The following is a 14,877-nucleotide window of genomic DNA, read 5'->3' as shown; positions in this document are numbered from 1 at the left end:
TAAGACGCACGGTTCTTCGTATATGCAGCCTTCTTTATTGCTCGAACGTATACGGGAATATAGAAGTGTGTGTCTTAGCTACAAAAAATACTCATAAGTAATACAATTTCTTTACAACTTGTCTTGTACCGAATCCGTCTGTCGTGGCGCACTGAGTATTGTGCTGTATTTATCGGAATACGCGCCCGATTAAGTATTCGCGTCCATTCAGCTTATTATTCGGAAGAATCGCATCGCCATATGGTGCTGACCGGGTCGAGCGTGCCATTCCGACCGTTTGATCCGTTATGATGGATTCGGTACGTGTCGGTACGTGAATAATAGCGTAATTTAAGCAGCATTAAGCTTCTTTATCTGTAAGCTTGTTAACTCTTCGCTTGCACATGTACGAGCAAAAAGTTAAAATTTTGATTGACTGTTACTCTCTCTCTCTCTCTCTCTCTCTCTGGTTCAAGCGAATTCTCTCTCTTGTTTTCTGGAAATCTGATTCCCTCTCACAGTGCCGTCTCGTCTAGGTCAGAATCAACCCGCTCGGGTAATCGCTGCAGCGGGGCGGCAGTCCTTTTCGTCTGGTCCTCCTTCGGTTCGTTCCCATTCATACAGTACAGCAAACTTTCGCTCATCTTAGATTCGCTGAGTTGGTCCAAAATTTCTGCCGATGATTCAAAATCATCCGACTGGCTGGCGAACGACAGATCGGCCGGACTTTCCGCCGGCATTAAACCGCGACTGAGCAGGTAATGTCTGTAACGGGACATGATTAAAGCCACAGGATGAAGGGAACTTCGCGAAGCAATACAGAGAAAGTAAACCCTTACCGAAAGGGACTCGTCAAAGAGCTAGACGCTTGGTCTCCTTCAGCTACATCACCACCACCATGAACAACCACGCAACCGGAGTCAATGTTACCTTTGGCAGGGAAATGGCTGGGTATCGGGGGTAGACCCACCTCGTTACCGATCGGTGGCAGCCCTGTGTCGTTAATCAGCTGCTTAATATTCCGATCGATGCGTGACGGTGTGGCCACATTGCTGCCACCGTTTAGCGTGGAAACGCCTGCCGCCGGTTCCAGATCCATTTCCTCATCTTCCTCCTTCAAGCTTGAGAAGCTGGCGCACGTCGTCGACAGTTGTTGCTGTTCGTTTGCATTTGCCAGCGCTAGCAGCATGACCGGTTTACGCGATCGCGGTGTCATGATCGATTCCTGCGAATGTAATCAAATAATAGTCAATCGATGCAATTATTTCATTAATTTACTATTGTATAAATAAAGCCCGCCCACCTTCAGTAAGCTGTAACGAATTTCAATTGGAAATATTGATCATTACAAATTTAGCTCACATTCCCGTTCGAAATTGAATACAAATGTAGTTAATAGAATTTTAAAAAGCTTAAGCCACATACATAAGCCACCACCGGGTTTAAATCACACACAATAAGCAACAAAGGCATACAAGAATGTAATTTTTTTTAGTAATGGCCTGGTTAGATCGAAGCGTGAGACAGAAACCAGCGCAACCAACTAGAAAGCGCAAAGCTAGAAGCATTGCTTGGTTTGAAACAGCGATAAAAAGCACTAAATTTAAGCTCAGTGACACATACCTGCATCGATTTTGGCATCCGCTGCGTACTTTTCGTGATTGGCGACATTGAATTGCGCCCGCCGATGAGTGTTGCCGGACCGGGCGTACTGGTTAGACAGCTGGCCGTCCAGCTAACGGTCGCTGGTAGCGGATGAGAATCGGGCACCGTGCACCCGGTGGCCCCACTAGAAGCAGAGGCTCGCAGCGTCGGAAGAAAGCTACAGTCCGCAAAACTGCCATTCCTCGCAGTAGTCGCGGCCGTTTGATCTAACGTCTCAACGGATCGGTTGGTACTTTTCTTGCTTCCCTTGCTAGCATCACCACCGAACGGAAAACGCAAATTACCCATCGATACACCCTTGATGAGTTTGTTCTTGAAGAAGTTGATTCGCTGCTTGGTCGATGTACCTCCGCCTGGCGTGCCTGACGATCGCAGTTTGCAGTCCGTTTCCGAGCTTTCGCTGGGAAGCTCTTCGTTTAGCAACGCTTTCTTATCCCGATTGTTCCGGCCGTGTCGATGCTGGTAGCCGATAGCGCTAAGATTTGGCTCGGACCGGTATCGCGATCGTGTTTCGCCCAGCACCGATGACCCGTACCGATCTTCCTCGGTATCGCTCAGTATCCGCTCGCTATCGTCCTCGAAACCATCCTCATCGTCATCTTGTTCGCCATCGTCACCGACCGACAGTAGCTGCCGGGCGTGGGAAAACTCCACGTCGTGCTCGCTTTCGCTCCCATCGATCTCGTCGTCCTCCTGCTCGACAAAGTCTTCATCATCCTCGGGAGGTGGCGGTTCATGGTCCTCGATCAGATTGCAACCGGCAACCGTATCGACACCGAACCGCACCATCAGGGAGGATTTCGAGCGACCCGCTGATTGGTGATCCTGTTGCTCCTGGCGATCGTCTACTCTGCTTCGTTTCCGCTCTAAAGAAGCATCCGCCTCCGGCTCAATGCTGCCACATCGTTGCTCAGCGGACAGTTGGTGCTCGTCTCCTAAATCACCGGACGACCTTCTTTTGAGTGCTTCAGCTTTCGATATTTCTGTGCCCCGGTTGGAGATGGATTTTTGCTCTAGTGAGCTAGCAGTGCTGCAGCTACTCTCGCTACTGCTCGTGCGTGTCAGGAAACCGGCATTGGGATGATTACCGGCCGACGAGTGTGAGGACATCGAAGAGAGCGACGAGGACGAGGACGATACAGAGGAGCAACGCTTGATGCACGCAGGCGAACCAACGCTGGACGGTGAATCGGATGCAGAGACGGGACTCTGGAAAAGTACGCGCTGTCTCGGACCTCCGCTGCCGTAGCTCGTCCCGCTCGGAGTCTGTTAGAGGTTGGTTAGAGTTTGTTTTAGCAGTATGAGAATGGTTAGAGGATTAATGAATGGATTTGGTGGTGAATTCAGGGCATCAGCACACATCAAACGCCAATAGCAAACGAACAGCCGGTGCGGTTAGCAAAGGAGTAGAGGATAAAATCGTAACAAACCGAAAACATTCACATCCACATGCAGCTCGGCCACCGTTACCTACCTGAAACGTGGTCGGAGTTTGACTGCCCGTCCTCGACTGTTTCGGTGTCCTCGACATGAGCGACTTGTGGAAAATGTGCCGCTTGATGGAGTCGCTTATCGAGCGGGGATACTTCAACCCACCGCCACTACCCGGGCCGGTTCCGCCCGACCCGTGCTTCTCCCGCTGCATCAACACCTGCAGCGGTGTACCGTACCCATTCTGGCGGTTAAACTTGCTCACCAGCTTCTTCTTCTTCGACGACTCGGGCAAACTTTGGATGTGAGCGTACAGCTGCGCCAGAGCCGTGTCCGTAGAATTCATTATATGCGCCTCGGCCGTCTTTTCCCGATCAACGAACGTGTATACCGTGTTCGCAACCGAGTCGGAGGTGGTGGACTCGTTCAGAATGTGTTCCGGGGACATGGTTTTACGACGCCGCTGCTCCACAAAGTACGCCCGTATATCGGTGGCCAGCTTCGGCGGGATGTGAAACAATCGGGTGCCGGTTTTGATCATGAATCCCACGATGCCGGACATATGCTGAGCCGTCATATGCAGTGCCTCTGGTGATTGTTTGCGCGGACATATCAGGTGCGGTGTGAAGAGCGTGGCCAGATTTACGGCCGACATCTTGTTGGTCGCTTCGTGCTGAATTGTCAGATGCAACAGTTCGATAATGTGCCGTAGCAGAATATTATTTTCTTCCGGCAGCAAAAGCAACAGAAGTTGTAGAGCATTTAGCAGGCGATCTTCACTGCGCGATGCATGGGAGGATTCCTTGGAGTGGAAGAGATCGGCCACCTGACAGTACGCAGGGTAGTAAAGCTCGGTGAGCAGTGGTTCCGGCAGATCGGCAAGGAAGCTCTTCAGCACGCTAGCACAATCGTGCGCCGTGTAACCGGTCCCATCCAGCGGTAACATGTTGCCTTGCAACAGTAAGTTTTTCAATTCATTTTGACGAGTCAATGAACCGGTTTTTCGGAATATACCTTCCTGTGAGATATCTGAAAAACGACCGGTAATTCAGCACAGCAATTTAATCGACAAAATAGGGCTTAGATACATACTCTCTTCCTGCTCCAGGAATGCAATCAGCTGTTTCAGGTCATCGATGTTTGCCTTCGTCAGTGCTGCTTTTGCCGTTTCCGGTGAGGTCACTTTGGCCGATGTGCAGCCCTTCGCTTTCTTGTGAAATCCTTTCCATTTCTTCAGCTTCTGCTTGTCTAATCCGGCTGGATCGTTCCTGTGGGCGGGAATCGGTACACGGGTATAGGGAAAGCACACAAAATCTCCCAACAGCACTCCCCGGGTCAGCTACTCACTCCGTGTCGGTGTTGAGATCCAGTTCAAACGACAGGTGCATTCGTACCAACGTAATAAACTGTTCGGGGTGTTCATCCTGCAGCCGGCCGGCAATTTCCTGATCCAGTCGTACCTTGGTAGTTTCTTCAACATCCATCATGGTACCGGGCGCTTAAGCTAATACCACTCAATCTTTTTCCTAATCTATCAACACTCCCAATGATGCTAACAATGTTCCTTTGCGATGGGTAGGCTTCACTTCTCACCGCGGGCTTCTCCACCTAGCTAACATGGTAAAAGGGTTGGACCTCAAGCAAACGGAGCATATCTCACACCGGGAACTGCTAGGCGTCGTTCATGAGCGGCTTAATGGCTACGAATCCCGAAACAAAGGCGAAGGCAAGCAAAGCGTACCACTCTCGAAAGGTAAACCGTCCCGAACGCAAAAGTGCGGTTTATTTTATTTTGTATCCGCCTGTCATTCAGTTTGATTTCGAATCGTCTGCCAACTGTGAAAAGGCCGTTGCACTAAAGGAGCACCCAGCGGTCATCAGCAAAAGACATACAAATCCTATTTCATTGCATATTATGTACTTAACGCGATTATATGTGGCTCATTAATGAGAATAAATTGGTAAAATAGTGTATAAAACAACTGGAAGAGTTTAAATACACAAAATATATGTTTGTGCGAAAGGAACTGTCAAAATCATTTCTAAAAGCACCAGTCCAATCGCTTGGATGACAGGATCCAGCAAACACGCTGTAGTGGCCTTATTTTATTGTTGAATAAATGATCCAGCATTTGTTAGATTGCCTTGAAATTTTGAAGAAAATGTACAGTTTTTTTACAACAAAACAACGATAATTCTGATATCTTTCTGATTCTGATTTCTGCATTGTCGTCCTCTACTGTAAATTACATAAATATATAAATATTACAGGTTTATATATTTTAAATCACAGTTTTATGAATTTATATTGAAATTACAACAGCACATGCAGCCTTTAATTTATATTTTTATGTTTCTGAAATTCTACGCAAATTTGCACCCAATCGGAGGGGTTCCACTGTGCAGATTATTTTGTCAACATTGGTCCAGCTGTCAACAAGGAAAAACAAAACCTTCTTCTTACATATGTGTACGGATCATGCAAAGCGCTGCACTCGAAATATGTTTTTACCATAAAGTTGTGCTGTGAAAAGTTTCTGTGTAAAGTTATTCCATAACTCGATCCCGTTGGCCGTTCCCTTTCGCACATTGGTGTGTGCATTCCTCGTGGAAACGGTCCCTATCCCGGGCTATCCCTGTCTACAACTGTTCCGACTTCAACTTCATTCCACGAACAATGCGATAACTGCCCACAGACGACGACGCGCTGACTCTGCTGCTTTACCATGAACAGTTACGACACGCTCGGTGGCAACGGAAGCGGTCCGTCCGGAACCGCCGCCGTATGTCACTGGCTGAAGCACATGAAGCTGTACCGGGTGGTGCTGATCGTGGTGGTTTGCTCGCTAACGCTACCCTTCGTGTTCTACAATCTGCTCGTGCACGAGGAATCGAACGTCCAGCACAATGACATCCACCGGACACGCTCGCAACTCTTCACGTTCGAGGACGTGACCCCAATGAAGGCGGCTGATCTGAAGCTGCGCATTGACGAGATGCTGCGCATGAAGGGTACGGTGTCGTTGGAACTGCGCGATCTTGAATCCCGCCGCCAGAAGCTACAGTCGGACATCGGACTGTACAATCAGAAAATTGACGAGCTTAAGCAGGAACTCGCGCGGCAACAGACGGAGCTGGACCGGTTGAAGATTTCCGTCGAGCAAGCACAGGTGGCTCAACGTGAAGCGGTGCTACGCAACACCCCGGAACTAGCCCTCCCTAGGGCTCTGTATTCTGAGACACTACCGACCGACATGCGCCCGATCGGGGGTGAGCAGAGCCGGGCGTGTAAAATGAGCACCTGCTTCGATCATTCGCGCTGCAGTCTAACGTCCGGCTTTCCGGTGTATCTGTACGATCCGGACACGACGTTCGTAGTTAGCGAAGGGTTCGATATCGACGGGTTCCTGAAGACCACCATCAAACAAACGCTCGGTTACAATGCGCACCTTACAACGGATCCGAAAAAAGCATGCGTTTTTCTCGTGCTCGTCGGCGAAGCGCTTGCGGAGCACGAAGTACTGAAGAACAATCGCTACAACGCGGCCCTGGGAGGCTCAGACCGGTCGTCGTTGCCTGAATCCGGCACCATGCAGCCATCGAGTCTTAACGTTACCCGGCTTCGACTGTTACCGTACTGGGGAGGCGACGGTCGAAATCACGTGCTGCTGAATTTCGCCCGCCGAGAGATTGGCCCCGGCACGGGTAATATGCTGCAGGGTCGCTCGATGGACACGGGTCGAGCCATGCTGGTACAGTCGAGCTTCGAGGAAAGTCAATTTCGCGTTGGCTTTGATCTGATTGCGCCACCCATCCTGGGACCGCCCGGTGGAGATGTTTGGCAGGAGTGTGCCCCGATGCTGCCGGCCCGAAGGAAGTATCTGCTAAGCTTTCAGGGTGAACTGCACGGCCAGAATGGATCACTGGGTGTGGCCGGACCGCACGGTACAGACGACACGGAAAGCGACACGGTGGACGAGTTCATTATCGAGCATCTGAAGGAGATGTCCTCGGGCAGGACGCAGGACTACTTTATGCTGCAGTTTGAGTGTGTACCCGCCACGGAGCAGCGCAGTCCGTCGGGATTGCGAGAGTGGTCACTCTGCGGGACGGACAACTCTCGGAAGTTCGTACTGAAGGAGTCGACCTTTGCGCTGCTGCTTGCGCCCGGCGGAGGAAGTACGAGCTCCACGTTGCTGCAGGCACGGCTTTACGAGGCGCTACGAGCAGGAGCGATTCCGCTGGTGCTGGGAGGCGACCAGGTGCAGCTGCCGTACGCAGAAACGATCGAATTGGAGGCGTGTGGTGATTTCGCTCCCGAAAGCACGCATCACCGAGCTACACTTCCTGCTCCGTGCCATTCCGGATGCCGATTTGCTGATGATGCGCCGCCAGGGTCGGCTCGTGTGGGAACGATACCTTAGCTCGGTACAGTCGACCGTCGATACGATCGTGGCAAGTCTGCGCAATCGGCTCGGCATTCCACCGAAACCGATACCCTCGGTCGTAGCGCACAGCGTGTTCAACTCATCCTTTGTCCCGCTCAAATCCGACCCGGTAATCGACACCGAACCGGAGGAATCACTCGGCCCCATCGAACCACCGTACCCTAGTCCGGCGTTCCGCAGAAACTACACGGCCACGCTGGTGCAATCGCGCGAAATGTGGAACGATTGGGCCGATCCGTTCTCGCTCTATCCGCAGCTGCCGTTCGATCCCGTGCTACCGTCGGACGCCAAATTTATCGGCTCGCACATGGGCTTCCGGCCGATCGGGAAGGGTGCGGGTGGTACAGGGAAGGAGTTTGGCGAATCGCTCGGTGGCAACTATCCACGTGAACAGTTCACGATCGTGATGCTAACGTACGAGCGGGAACAGGTGCTGATGGATTCGCTGAGCCGCCTGTACGGTCTGCCGTACCTGCACAAGGTGATCGTCGTCTGGAACTCACCGAAACCGCCGCTGGAAGATCTCCGATGGCCGGACATTGGTGTGCCGGTGCACGTCGTTCGTGCACCACGGAACTCACTCAACAATCGCTTCCTACCGTTCGATGCGATCGAAACGGAAGCGGTCCTATCGGTCGATGACGATGCCCATCTGCGGCACGATGAGATTCTGTTCGGATTTCGCGTCTGGCGTGAGCATCGGGACCGGGTGGTTGGTTTCCCGGGCCGGTTTCATGCGTGGGACGTGAATACGCTCGACTCGTGGAACTACAACTCGAACTACAGCTGCGAGCTGAGCATGGTGCTGACCGGGGCCGCCTTCATACACAAGTACTACACCTATCTGTACACGTACACGCTGCCACAGGCGATCCGCGACAAGGTGGACGAGTACATGAACTGTGAGGATATTGCGATGAACTTCCTGGTATCGCACGTAACACGCAAACCGCCGGTGAAGGTCACATCCCGCTGGACGTTCCGTTGTCCGGTGTGTCCGGTGTCGCTCAGCGAGGACGACACACACTTCCAGGAGCGCCACAAGTGCATCAATTTCTTTACCAAGGTGAGCAGTTGGGGGGGGGGGGGCTTTTATTGGTGGCAAGTGTAAATTAGGAGTAGAAATCGAAGTAAGCTCGATCGCTGCTCGGCGAACACCTTGATGTGGATGGCGTACAGTTGTTCAGAAGCTTCGATTGCCAGTTTTCGTCATTAGTTGTAGCTGCCGACTCCGGATAAGAGCTGCCATCCTTCCGGTTCACTTCCGGGAAGGGTGTTTGGTCATTTTCGATCTCTTCTGGAAGATTTCTATCGGGAAAGGTGGAAGCGCCACCGACGCTTTCAGTTGTTTCCGTCTTATTAGTTTCGGCTGTAGAATTCTTCAGAGAACTTGTTGCCTTTGCTGGAGTAGTTTGTATGGAGTTGTGATCGAAAACACCAACAACCGCCACATCGTGGTCTTCGCTGGTAAATCGCTGCTTTTTGCTGATTTTTCTTTTTTTCCCATATTTACGCTTCCCCGGCCGCTTGCGTCGGCTTTTGTGGTTCATTTCAATAGCACTTTCTCAGACCGCGTACCTTTATCTTAACGAGCAGCTTGCTTGATTTTGATTGGTGTACGAATGTGTGCAGTATAGAATTTTCCTATGTTTGCTGTGTATCACAATTGCTAAGTTGCTTTCCCCTTCTTTCATTCCCATTTCAGGTGTTTGGATACACACCCTTACTCAACACGCAGTACCGGGCCGATTCGATCCTGTTCAAGACGCGAATACCACACGACAAACAGAAATGCTTTAAATTTATCTAAATCTTGTTCCAAAATCGATCAACCATGAATTTATCACCACCATCGGTCACCGATCGGTCGTCACTCCGTCCATCGTCCTGCTCGACACCAGGGCGATGTCAGTAGCGGTATCTAACCGGAACAAAACACACACACACACATACAGTTACTACTAGGGGATATTGAATAGTCACAATCTGTGCATACCACGCGTACGTTACGTTATTGCTACGTATATGGCCCATCACCCAAAGCGGATGCCATGAAGTAGATGTAGTTCAGTTTTAGGACGTTTAGCTTTTAGCAACACTATGCGTGTGACTCTGGTGCTGTGCGTTTGCCAGTGGTAAAGACGTACCTGCTTTTCTACGGTACGGGCAGGATAGAAGCGCATCGCGTTATAGTTTTGCAAAGCAACTCTTATTCCACTCCCAATGAACCATCTCATTGGGGGGTAGTTCGTAAAGATTAGCATAATCCGTACTCTTAGGTTAGCCGAAAAGAAGGAAGAAAAAAAATGCAAGCAGCTAGGAGATAATTTTTAACACAAACTCATCGGATTGCAATATAGTTTTTACCGGTACGACTGAAACGAGCAATCGAGCATTAAGAGATAATGTAGCTTATAGCGGGAACAGGCACCAGTAAGTAGCAACACAAGTCGTCAGCTTGCGTACGTTTTGCTACCACGATGTAGTTTAAGTTTTGTGTTTGTTTGTCGTGCGTTACCTAGTCCGGTTAGCTTCGGTTCCGATGCATTGCGTTGGAGACGTTGGGTTTTATCGTCTAGTTTAGAGCTTTAAGAAACAAAGCGATGCGGTTGTATCAGTTGTACTCATTTTCGGTTGTAATCATATGCTCTGCACTGAGAAAAGACTAATATAAAATGACAGGTATACTGTGGGAAAAGTGTGGTAAGAGTGTGTATTAACAATTTTTTCCGAAAGCGGTTGTTGGTGCAATGAGAAAGTCTTGCAATTAAAAAAAAAGTGGGCAACTCGCACGGGATGCTCACGGAAGCAACATTCCTTCTCACTAGCATAGTGGAAGAAAAAGATCGATTTTGTGGTTAAAAGTTTTTTTAATAAAATATATTATTCATGTTTGAAAGGATGTTTTTTAAGCATTCATATCATTAAGAAATAGATTTTCGTTAATTTTATTTGCAATTAAAAATCGTTTGTTAGTGTATTATCCTACGAATGTTGTTGGCATTTTATTGCGGAAGCTCACTGAACACCAGTATATCAAAATGCTAGAGATAAAGAGGGGGTTATTAATGTTTGGTCGATTGATTTCCATGTGCAGCGTAACTGAAGAGGTGTTTTAAATTTTTCTCTATTTTAAATGCAGAATTTCTTTCCCCATTTTCTGGAGCTACTTTGCCCGTAACTGTCATTTTCAAAAACGAACCGAACGGTATAAACTTGATTGCTCCCTCACGCAGTTCACATTTCGCCAGAGCGGAGCGTCGAATCAAATTAGCTGCCCGTGGAGCATCGTGTGGAGCATCTGTGTGCTGTTCCTGCCGCGTATCCAAAGCGCCACGAGCTCGCTGGCAAAACGCTCGCTCTCACGCGCTCTCTCTGGACACAAAATTTTGGGGTACGAGAATTTGGGCGAGAAGCGTGGAAAAATCGCTCCAGCCCTAGCGCCTAGCATCGGGAGCCTCGGTGTGTGTGGATGGCAGCGCGATTTTCCACTCACTCGTCACAGCCGTAACGGGACGGGAAAGAAAAGCGTTTTCGGGCTCGCGTTCGCCAGTTTTCAGTGCTCTTGTTCCTTGTTGGTTCTGCATTTCCTGTGTTTGTTAATGGTTTTTGAATTCTCGTCTCGTTCCCAACAATCCCGTGCAAGTCCGCGCCGTCGATCGCTGCTAACCTGTGTGTATCTACGTGTGGGACGTCGACCGTTCCGTGGCCGTTCCGTGCATGTAAGCTAATCTCGGTCCCGCACCGTTGGGCGACACTTGGGGACCAAGTACGGTCAGAAGCAGAAAGGAAGTGTGTGTGTGTGAGGATGGTTCGTGTGCGTGTGCCATATCTCTGTTTTCACCCACAAAAACTGGCCATTGCGGGTGGGTAGGTGGGTTTGAAGTCCGTGACAAAATCTCTCCACCTTCTTGTGGCGTTTCTGCGTGCGTGCGTGCATGCGTACGTGTGTGTGTGTATCTGTTTAACCAAGAAAATGCTACCAAGGGTGCTAGAAAACCTCGGGAAATGTGAGGAAAAATCTGGAGAAAAATGTCTGGTTGTTCTGGAATTTGGAGCAATTTTGCAAACTCACTAGAGCGCGCACACACACACACACACGCGCTCACACACTCACGCAAACGCACACGTCCTGCAGGAAAGCTGCAGGTTTGTGAAAAAGGGCGAACGGGCAAAGAAAAGAAGTGAAAATTTTGAGCCATTATGCTGCTATTTTGTGACCCTTTACCCTCCCTTTTCCTCCCTTCCCTCCTCCCCAACGCTCCTTCACCCCTCGCAAAGGACTTCCCGTTCGGTGTGTGTGTGACCCAGTGCATATGCTACTACATCAGTGCTCCGCTACTTCAGTGGCAGGAAGGAGGAGTCCAACAGATTGCTCTTGCCTCCCCTCTCCGCAGTACTGCGCACCCGAGCAGCCCACCCACCACCAACACCACCCATCTACGCTACCGAACCCAGCGCAGTGACCCACCGAAACAGGGAGGTCCGTTTTCGACGAGAAAAAGGCGACCTCAAATTCTAATTCACTCAGCGCTCGCGAGGGGGTGCGACGGCGAAGAAGACGTGGCTGGTCCTTCGCTTCCTTTGTCGAAACGGGCAGGGAGTCTCACGGAGCTGGTGAAAAATCGTTCCTGCCCCGGGAGGGACGCCCGGGAAGCAGGGCAGAGAAGACAGCAAACTACATTGGAATAGTGTGAAACAAAAACGGAACGCATTTTGGACGATCCGCGGAGTGTGTGTGTGTGGACGAGGACATCCTCGTACTCGTGCAGGGAAAGTGTGGAAGAGGTTTCTTTTCACTCCACTGCTCCCATCCACCTGCGTGACTTCCACACGCTCGTTTGTCCTGCGTCCGATTCCTGCTATCTGCTGGTAAAGTGTGCGCGCGTTCGTTTCCATGTGTGCGAAAGAGAGAGAGAGCGAGAGAGAGGGAGCTGCGAGTACTATCTGTGTGACTTGGTGTATCTGTGTGCGTGCGTGCGTGTGAATTTTCTTTTCCATTGTTGCAATTCCCTGCTACACGCTCATCGTTCCCTGTTGAAGGAGCCACGAGAGCGAGCGACCGAGAGCGCTCGGCTCTCGTCTTCCAAAAACCTATCCTGATGCTCGAAGGATACTCGCATCGTCGTTGCAACAAACACAGGGTACACACACACACAAACATACACACACACATACGGGTGATGCATACCGTGTGCTACATCTCGTGTGTCCCTTTTTGCTGGGCAGGCCCGAAGATACGAAGATGAGGCAATGCTGCCAGCGCTGACAAGCTTCGAAGGATATGGAACGTGTACATGTGTGTGTGTGTATGTGTGTTTAAATGTAGAAAATTCACTTAGGGATGGAATTAGTGTCACGTTAATGTCCGGTCCTCATCCTTGCCAAGTCCAAGTCCACAGAAGGATGCTAATGGCGTTGGCAGGTCGAAGTTGCTGCAAGAGTTTGACACCGACGAACGACAGCCGTGTGCTCTGCGAGGAACGTAGTCGAGTGCAACGAGAAGGTTAATAGATTCAAGGTGAGTATAGATTGGACCACCAGCGGGAGTCGGGGCTTAAATAAAACAAAATAAAACCAACCGGGACACATCATCACATCATCGTACCGTGCTCTCCTGATTTATTGCATTGACCTGCTTGCGAACTTCAGGCAACCATATTGTTGGCTTCACCGTCGACGGACCGGCTTATAGATCTAACAAATTAAATCATATCGCATCGATGAGGTGAACCGAACACTGTCCTCAGTCCCACCAGCGTCTAGCGTTATCAGATTTGCTGTCGATGTTAGGAGAGTTAGCGTTAGGATCGATATCATCATAGGCATCATGGGTTCGAATCGTTGCACTTTACATCCTCCACCCGATTTGGGGCGTACTGTACGTTGGCGAGTCAATAAATTCCCGCTATCCCCAGGTCGGGGACGATGGGTTACTAAGGTGGGCGACAGGGTGCAAAGTTGGATGCTCTTCATGGGGACTTGCAAGAAACATATGCAGTACAGTACAACGTAGCAGCAGCGTATAAGTTCACATTGTTTACGATGCGTTAGGGCTTTGCTCACTTGCCTGTGGTCTGGTGGAAGGGAAGCAAGGCAAAGGAAAAACCGGGAGTGTCACAAACAAACAAAACAAACGGCCCCTGCATATACATACTTGGGTGGCATGTGTTTGTAGAGTGGTGTATAGGGCTTGGGACTTTAAGTTTGGTGACTTTACGAGCGGTTGCAATGGCGGCAATGCTAAATGTTACCTGTGTACGAGCGCAAAGAGAGGTTTTTTTTGGTGCGAAAAGAATTCGAGTTAGTAATACTTCAGATTAAAAAGTTATTTAAAAACTTCAAATTTATGAAAGTAAAAGTAAAGGTGGGTTAATTTTTATGACCTATAACTTCCCACAAAACATGCTCACCGTGTACTGCTACAGACGAACGGAGTCTAAAGCGCGCCCTGTGACCCTGTGAAATGCGAGTTTTCCCACCCCAACATTTATGGTGTTGGTGACCCCGTACGAGCATGGTAGCTTATCTGCATTATCACCGCTGCGCCCTCACAGCGACTACAAGGATCTATTACAACTAAACTACTATCGCTAACCATACTTAGTGTCCTCTTCATCAAATTTTCCACCCTCCGCAATGTGTCCAAAAGTTTGACGTGTTGTGTGTGTGTTTTTGTTTCTCGTTACAGCTTATCAAGGTTCGGGCCGCCGCGCTAATCCTTATCGTTCGCCTGTCAGCACCGTTCTACACACGCGCACACAACGCATACCGATGCTGCCCTGTTTGGTATCGTCACACGCACACACTCACACACACTCTCTCTCTCTTACCGCCCACGGACCATCGGTGACGGTGACGTCCGCGAAGACAGCGCCAAACACTTGAACGCAATTATTATTCCCACTCGCGTGTTACGCCTCGTCTGCTCACTGCTGCTGCTGCTGCTTCCCGGACAGCTGCCACCAATACTACCAATAGGCAAACGGTTTATTACTACACTACTACCACATTCCACCGTCAGTGTACATGTCCGTTACTAAAGTACGCACACACTCGCACACACCTGTGTAGTGGAGCAGGAGTACTGAGTTTGTTTGCTTTGCTTACGAAATCGTGTGAAAACTGATTGCGGGCTCTGGATTTTGGGGTTTTTTTCAGTTTCGGTAGTAAAAAGTGTAGTGGAAATATTGTAAAGATAAATGCTTGTTATCACGCGCTGTGCGATGTGAGAGATAAGCGCTGATAGGCAGGACAACTTCTTCATTCGAGTGCGTGAAACACTCGGAGGAAATAGACGGTGTTTGGTGAAGGCCGTAGGAAAATTATATACCGAACGACACATGGTGAAGTG

At 49.8% G+C, this 14,877-nt stretch overlaps 3 protein-coding genes across 12 annotated transcripts in view; 2 read left to right on the top strand and 1 right to left on the bottom strand.

Annotated features, from left to right (window-relative positions):
* Positions 1-12: 12 nt before the first annotated feature.
* On the bottom strand, positions 13-4,917 carry LOC118505160. 2 transcript variants are annotated; one of them, XM_036040554.1, is made up of 6 exons: positions 4,423-4,916; positions 4,168-4,343; positions 3,119-4,104; positions 1,603-2,910; positions 819-1,204; positions 13-744 (listed from the first exon to the last, which is right to left on the bottom strand). In XM_036040554.1, exons 1-6 carry the CDS (start codon positions 4,560-4,562, stop codon positions 495-497), a joined length of 3,246 nt encoding a protein of 1,081 aa, XP_035896447.1. In that variant the 5' UTR covers positions 4,563-4,916; the 3' UTR covers positions 13-494. The 2 variants fall into 2 exon arrangements, with proteins under 2 accessions (XP_035896447.1, XP_035896448.1); XM_036040555.1 differs by having other exon boundaries at positions 630-744; positions 910-1,204; positions 4,423-4,917.
* A 589-nt stretch (positions 4,918-5,506) lies between these two features.
* LOC118505138 (exostosin-3) lies at positions 5,507-10,221 on the top strand. Its single transcript, XM_036040487.1, is given in 3 exon segments — positions 5,507-7,367; positions 7,369-8,589; positions 9,229-10,221. Coding segments are annotated over 3 exon segments (2,892 nt in total). The 5' UTR covers positions 5,507-5,801; the 3' UTR covers positions 9,334-10,221.
* A 770-nt stretch (positions 10,222-10,991) lies between these two features.
* The window catches only part of LOC118505137, a 51,128-nt gene continuing 47,242 nt past the window's right edge, over positions 10,992-14,877 (top strand). For 5 of the 9 annotated variants that reach the window (XM_036040485.1, XM_036040484.1, XM_036040483.1 and 2 more), the window contains exon 1: positions 10,993-11,245. The gene's annotated coding sequence lies outside the window, so the exon portion shown is untranslated. Of the gene's footprint in view, positions 11,246-14,877 lie in introns of all 9 variants that reach the window. The other 4 variants (XM_036040486.1, XM_036040482.1, XM_036040481.1 and 1 more) reach the window with 2 other exon arrangements.

Source organism: Anopheles stephensi, chromosome 2, assembly GCF_013141755.1.
Source record: "Anopheles stephensi strain Indian chromosome 2, UCI_ANSTEP_V1.0, whole genome shotgun sequence".
NCBI classification, from domain to species: domain Eukaryota; kingdom Metazoa; phylum Arthropoda; class Insecta; order Diptera; family Culicidae; genus Anopheles; species Anopheles stephensi.
The sequence above is the reverse complement of the archived record's forward strand: the minus strand, read 5'-3'. Positions and strand labels throughout refer to the sequence as shown.

Coding starts and splice junctions, on each gene's coding strand:
- LOC118505160 (XM_036040554.1), bottom strand. CDS start 4,562: ATGATGGATGTTGAAGAAACTACCAAGGTACGACTGGATCAGGAAATT. Junction 2,911..3,118: donor AAACTCCGACCACGTTTCAG/GTAGGTAACGGT, acceptor AACCTCTAACAG/ACTCCGAGCGGGACGAGCTA. Junction 1,205..1,602: donor GGATGCCAAAATCGATGCAG/GTATGTGTCACT, acceptor TTACATTCGCAG/GAATCGATCATGACACCGCG.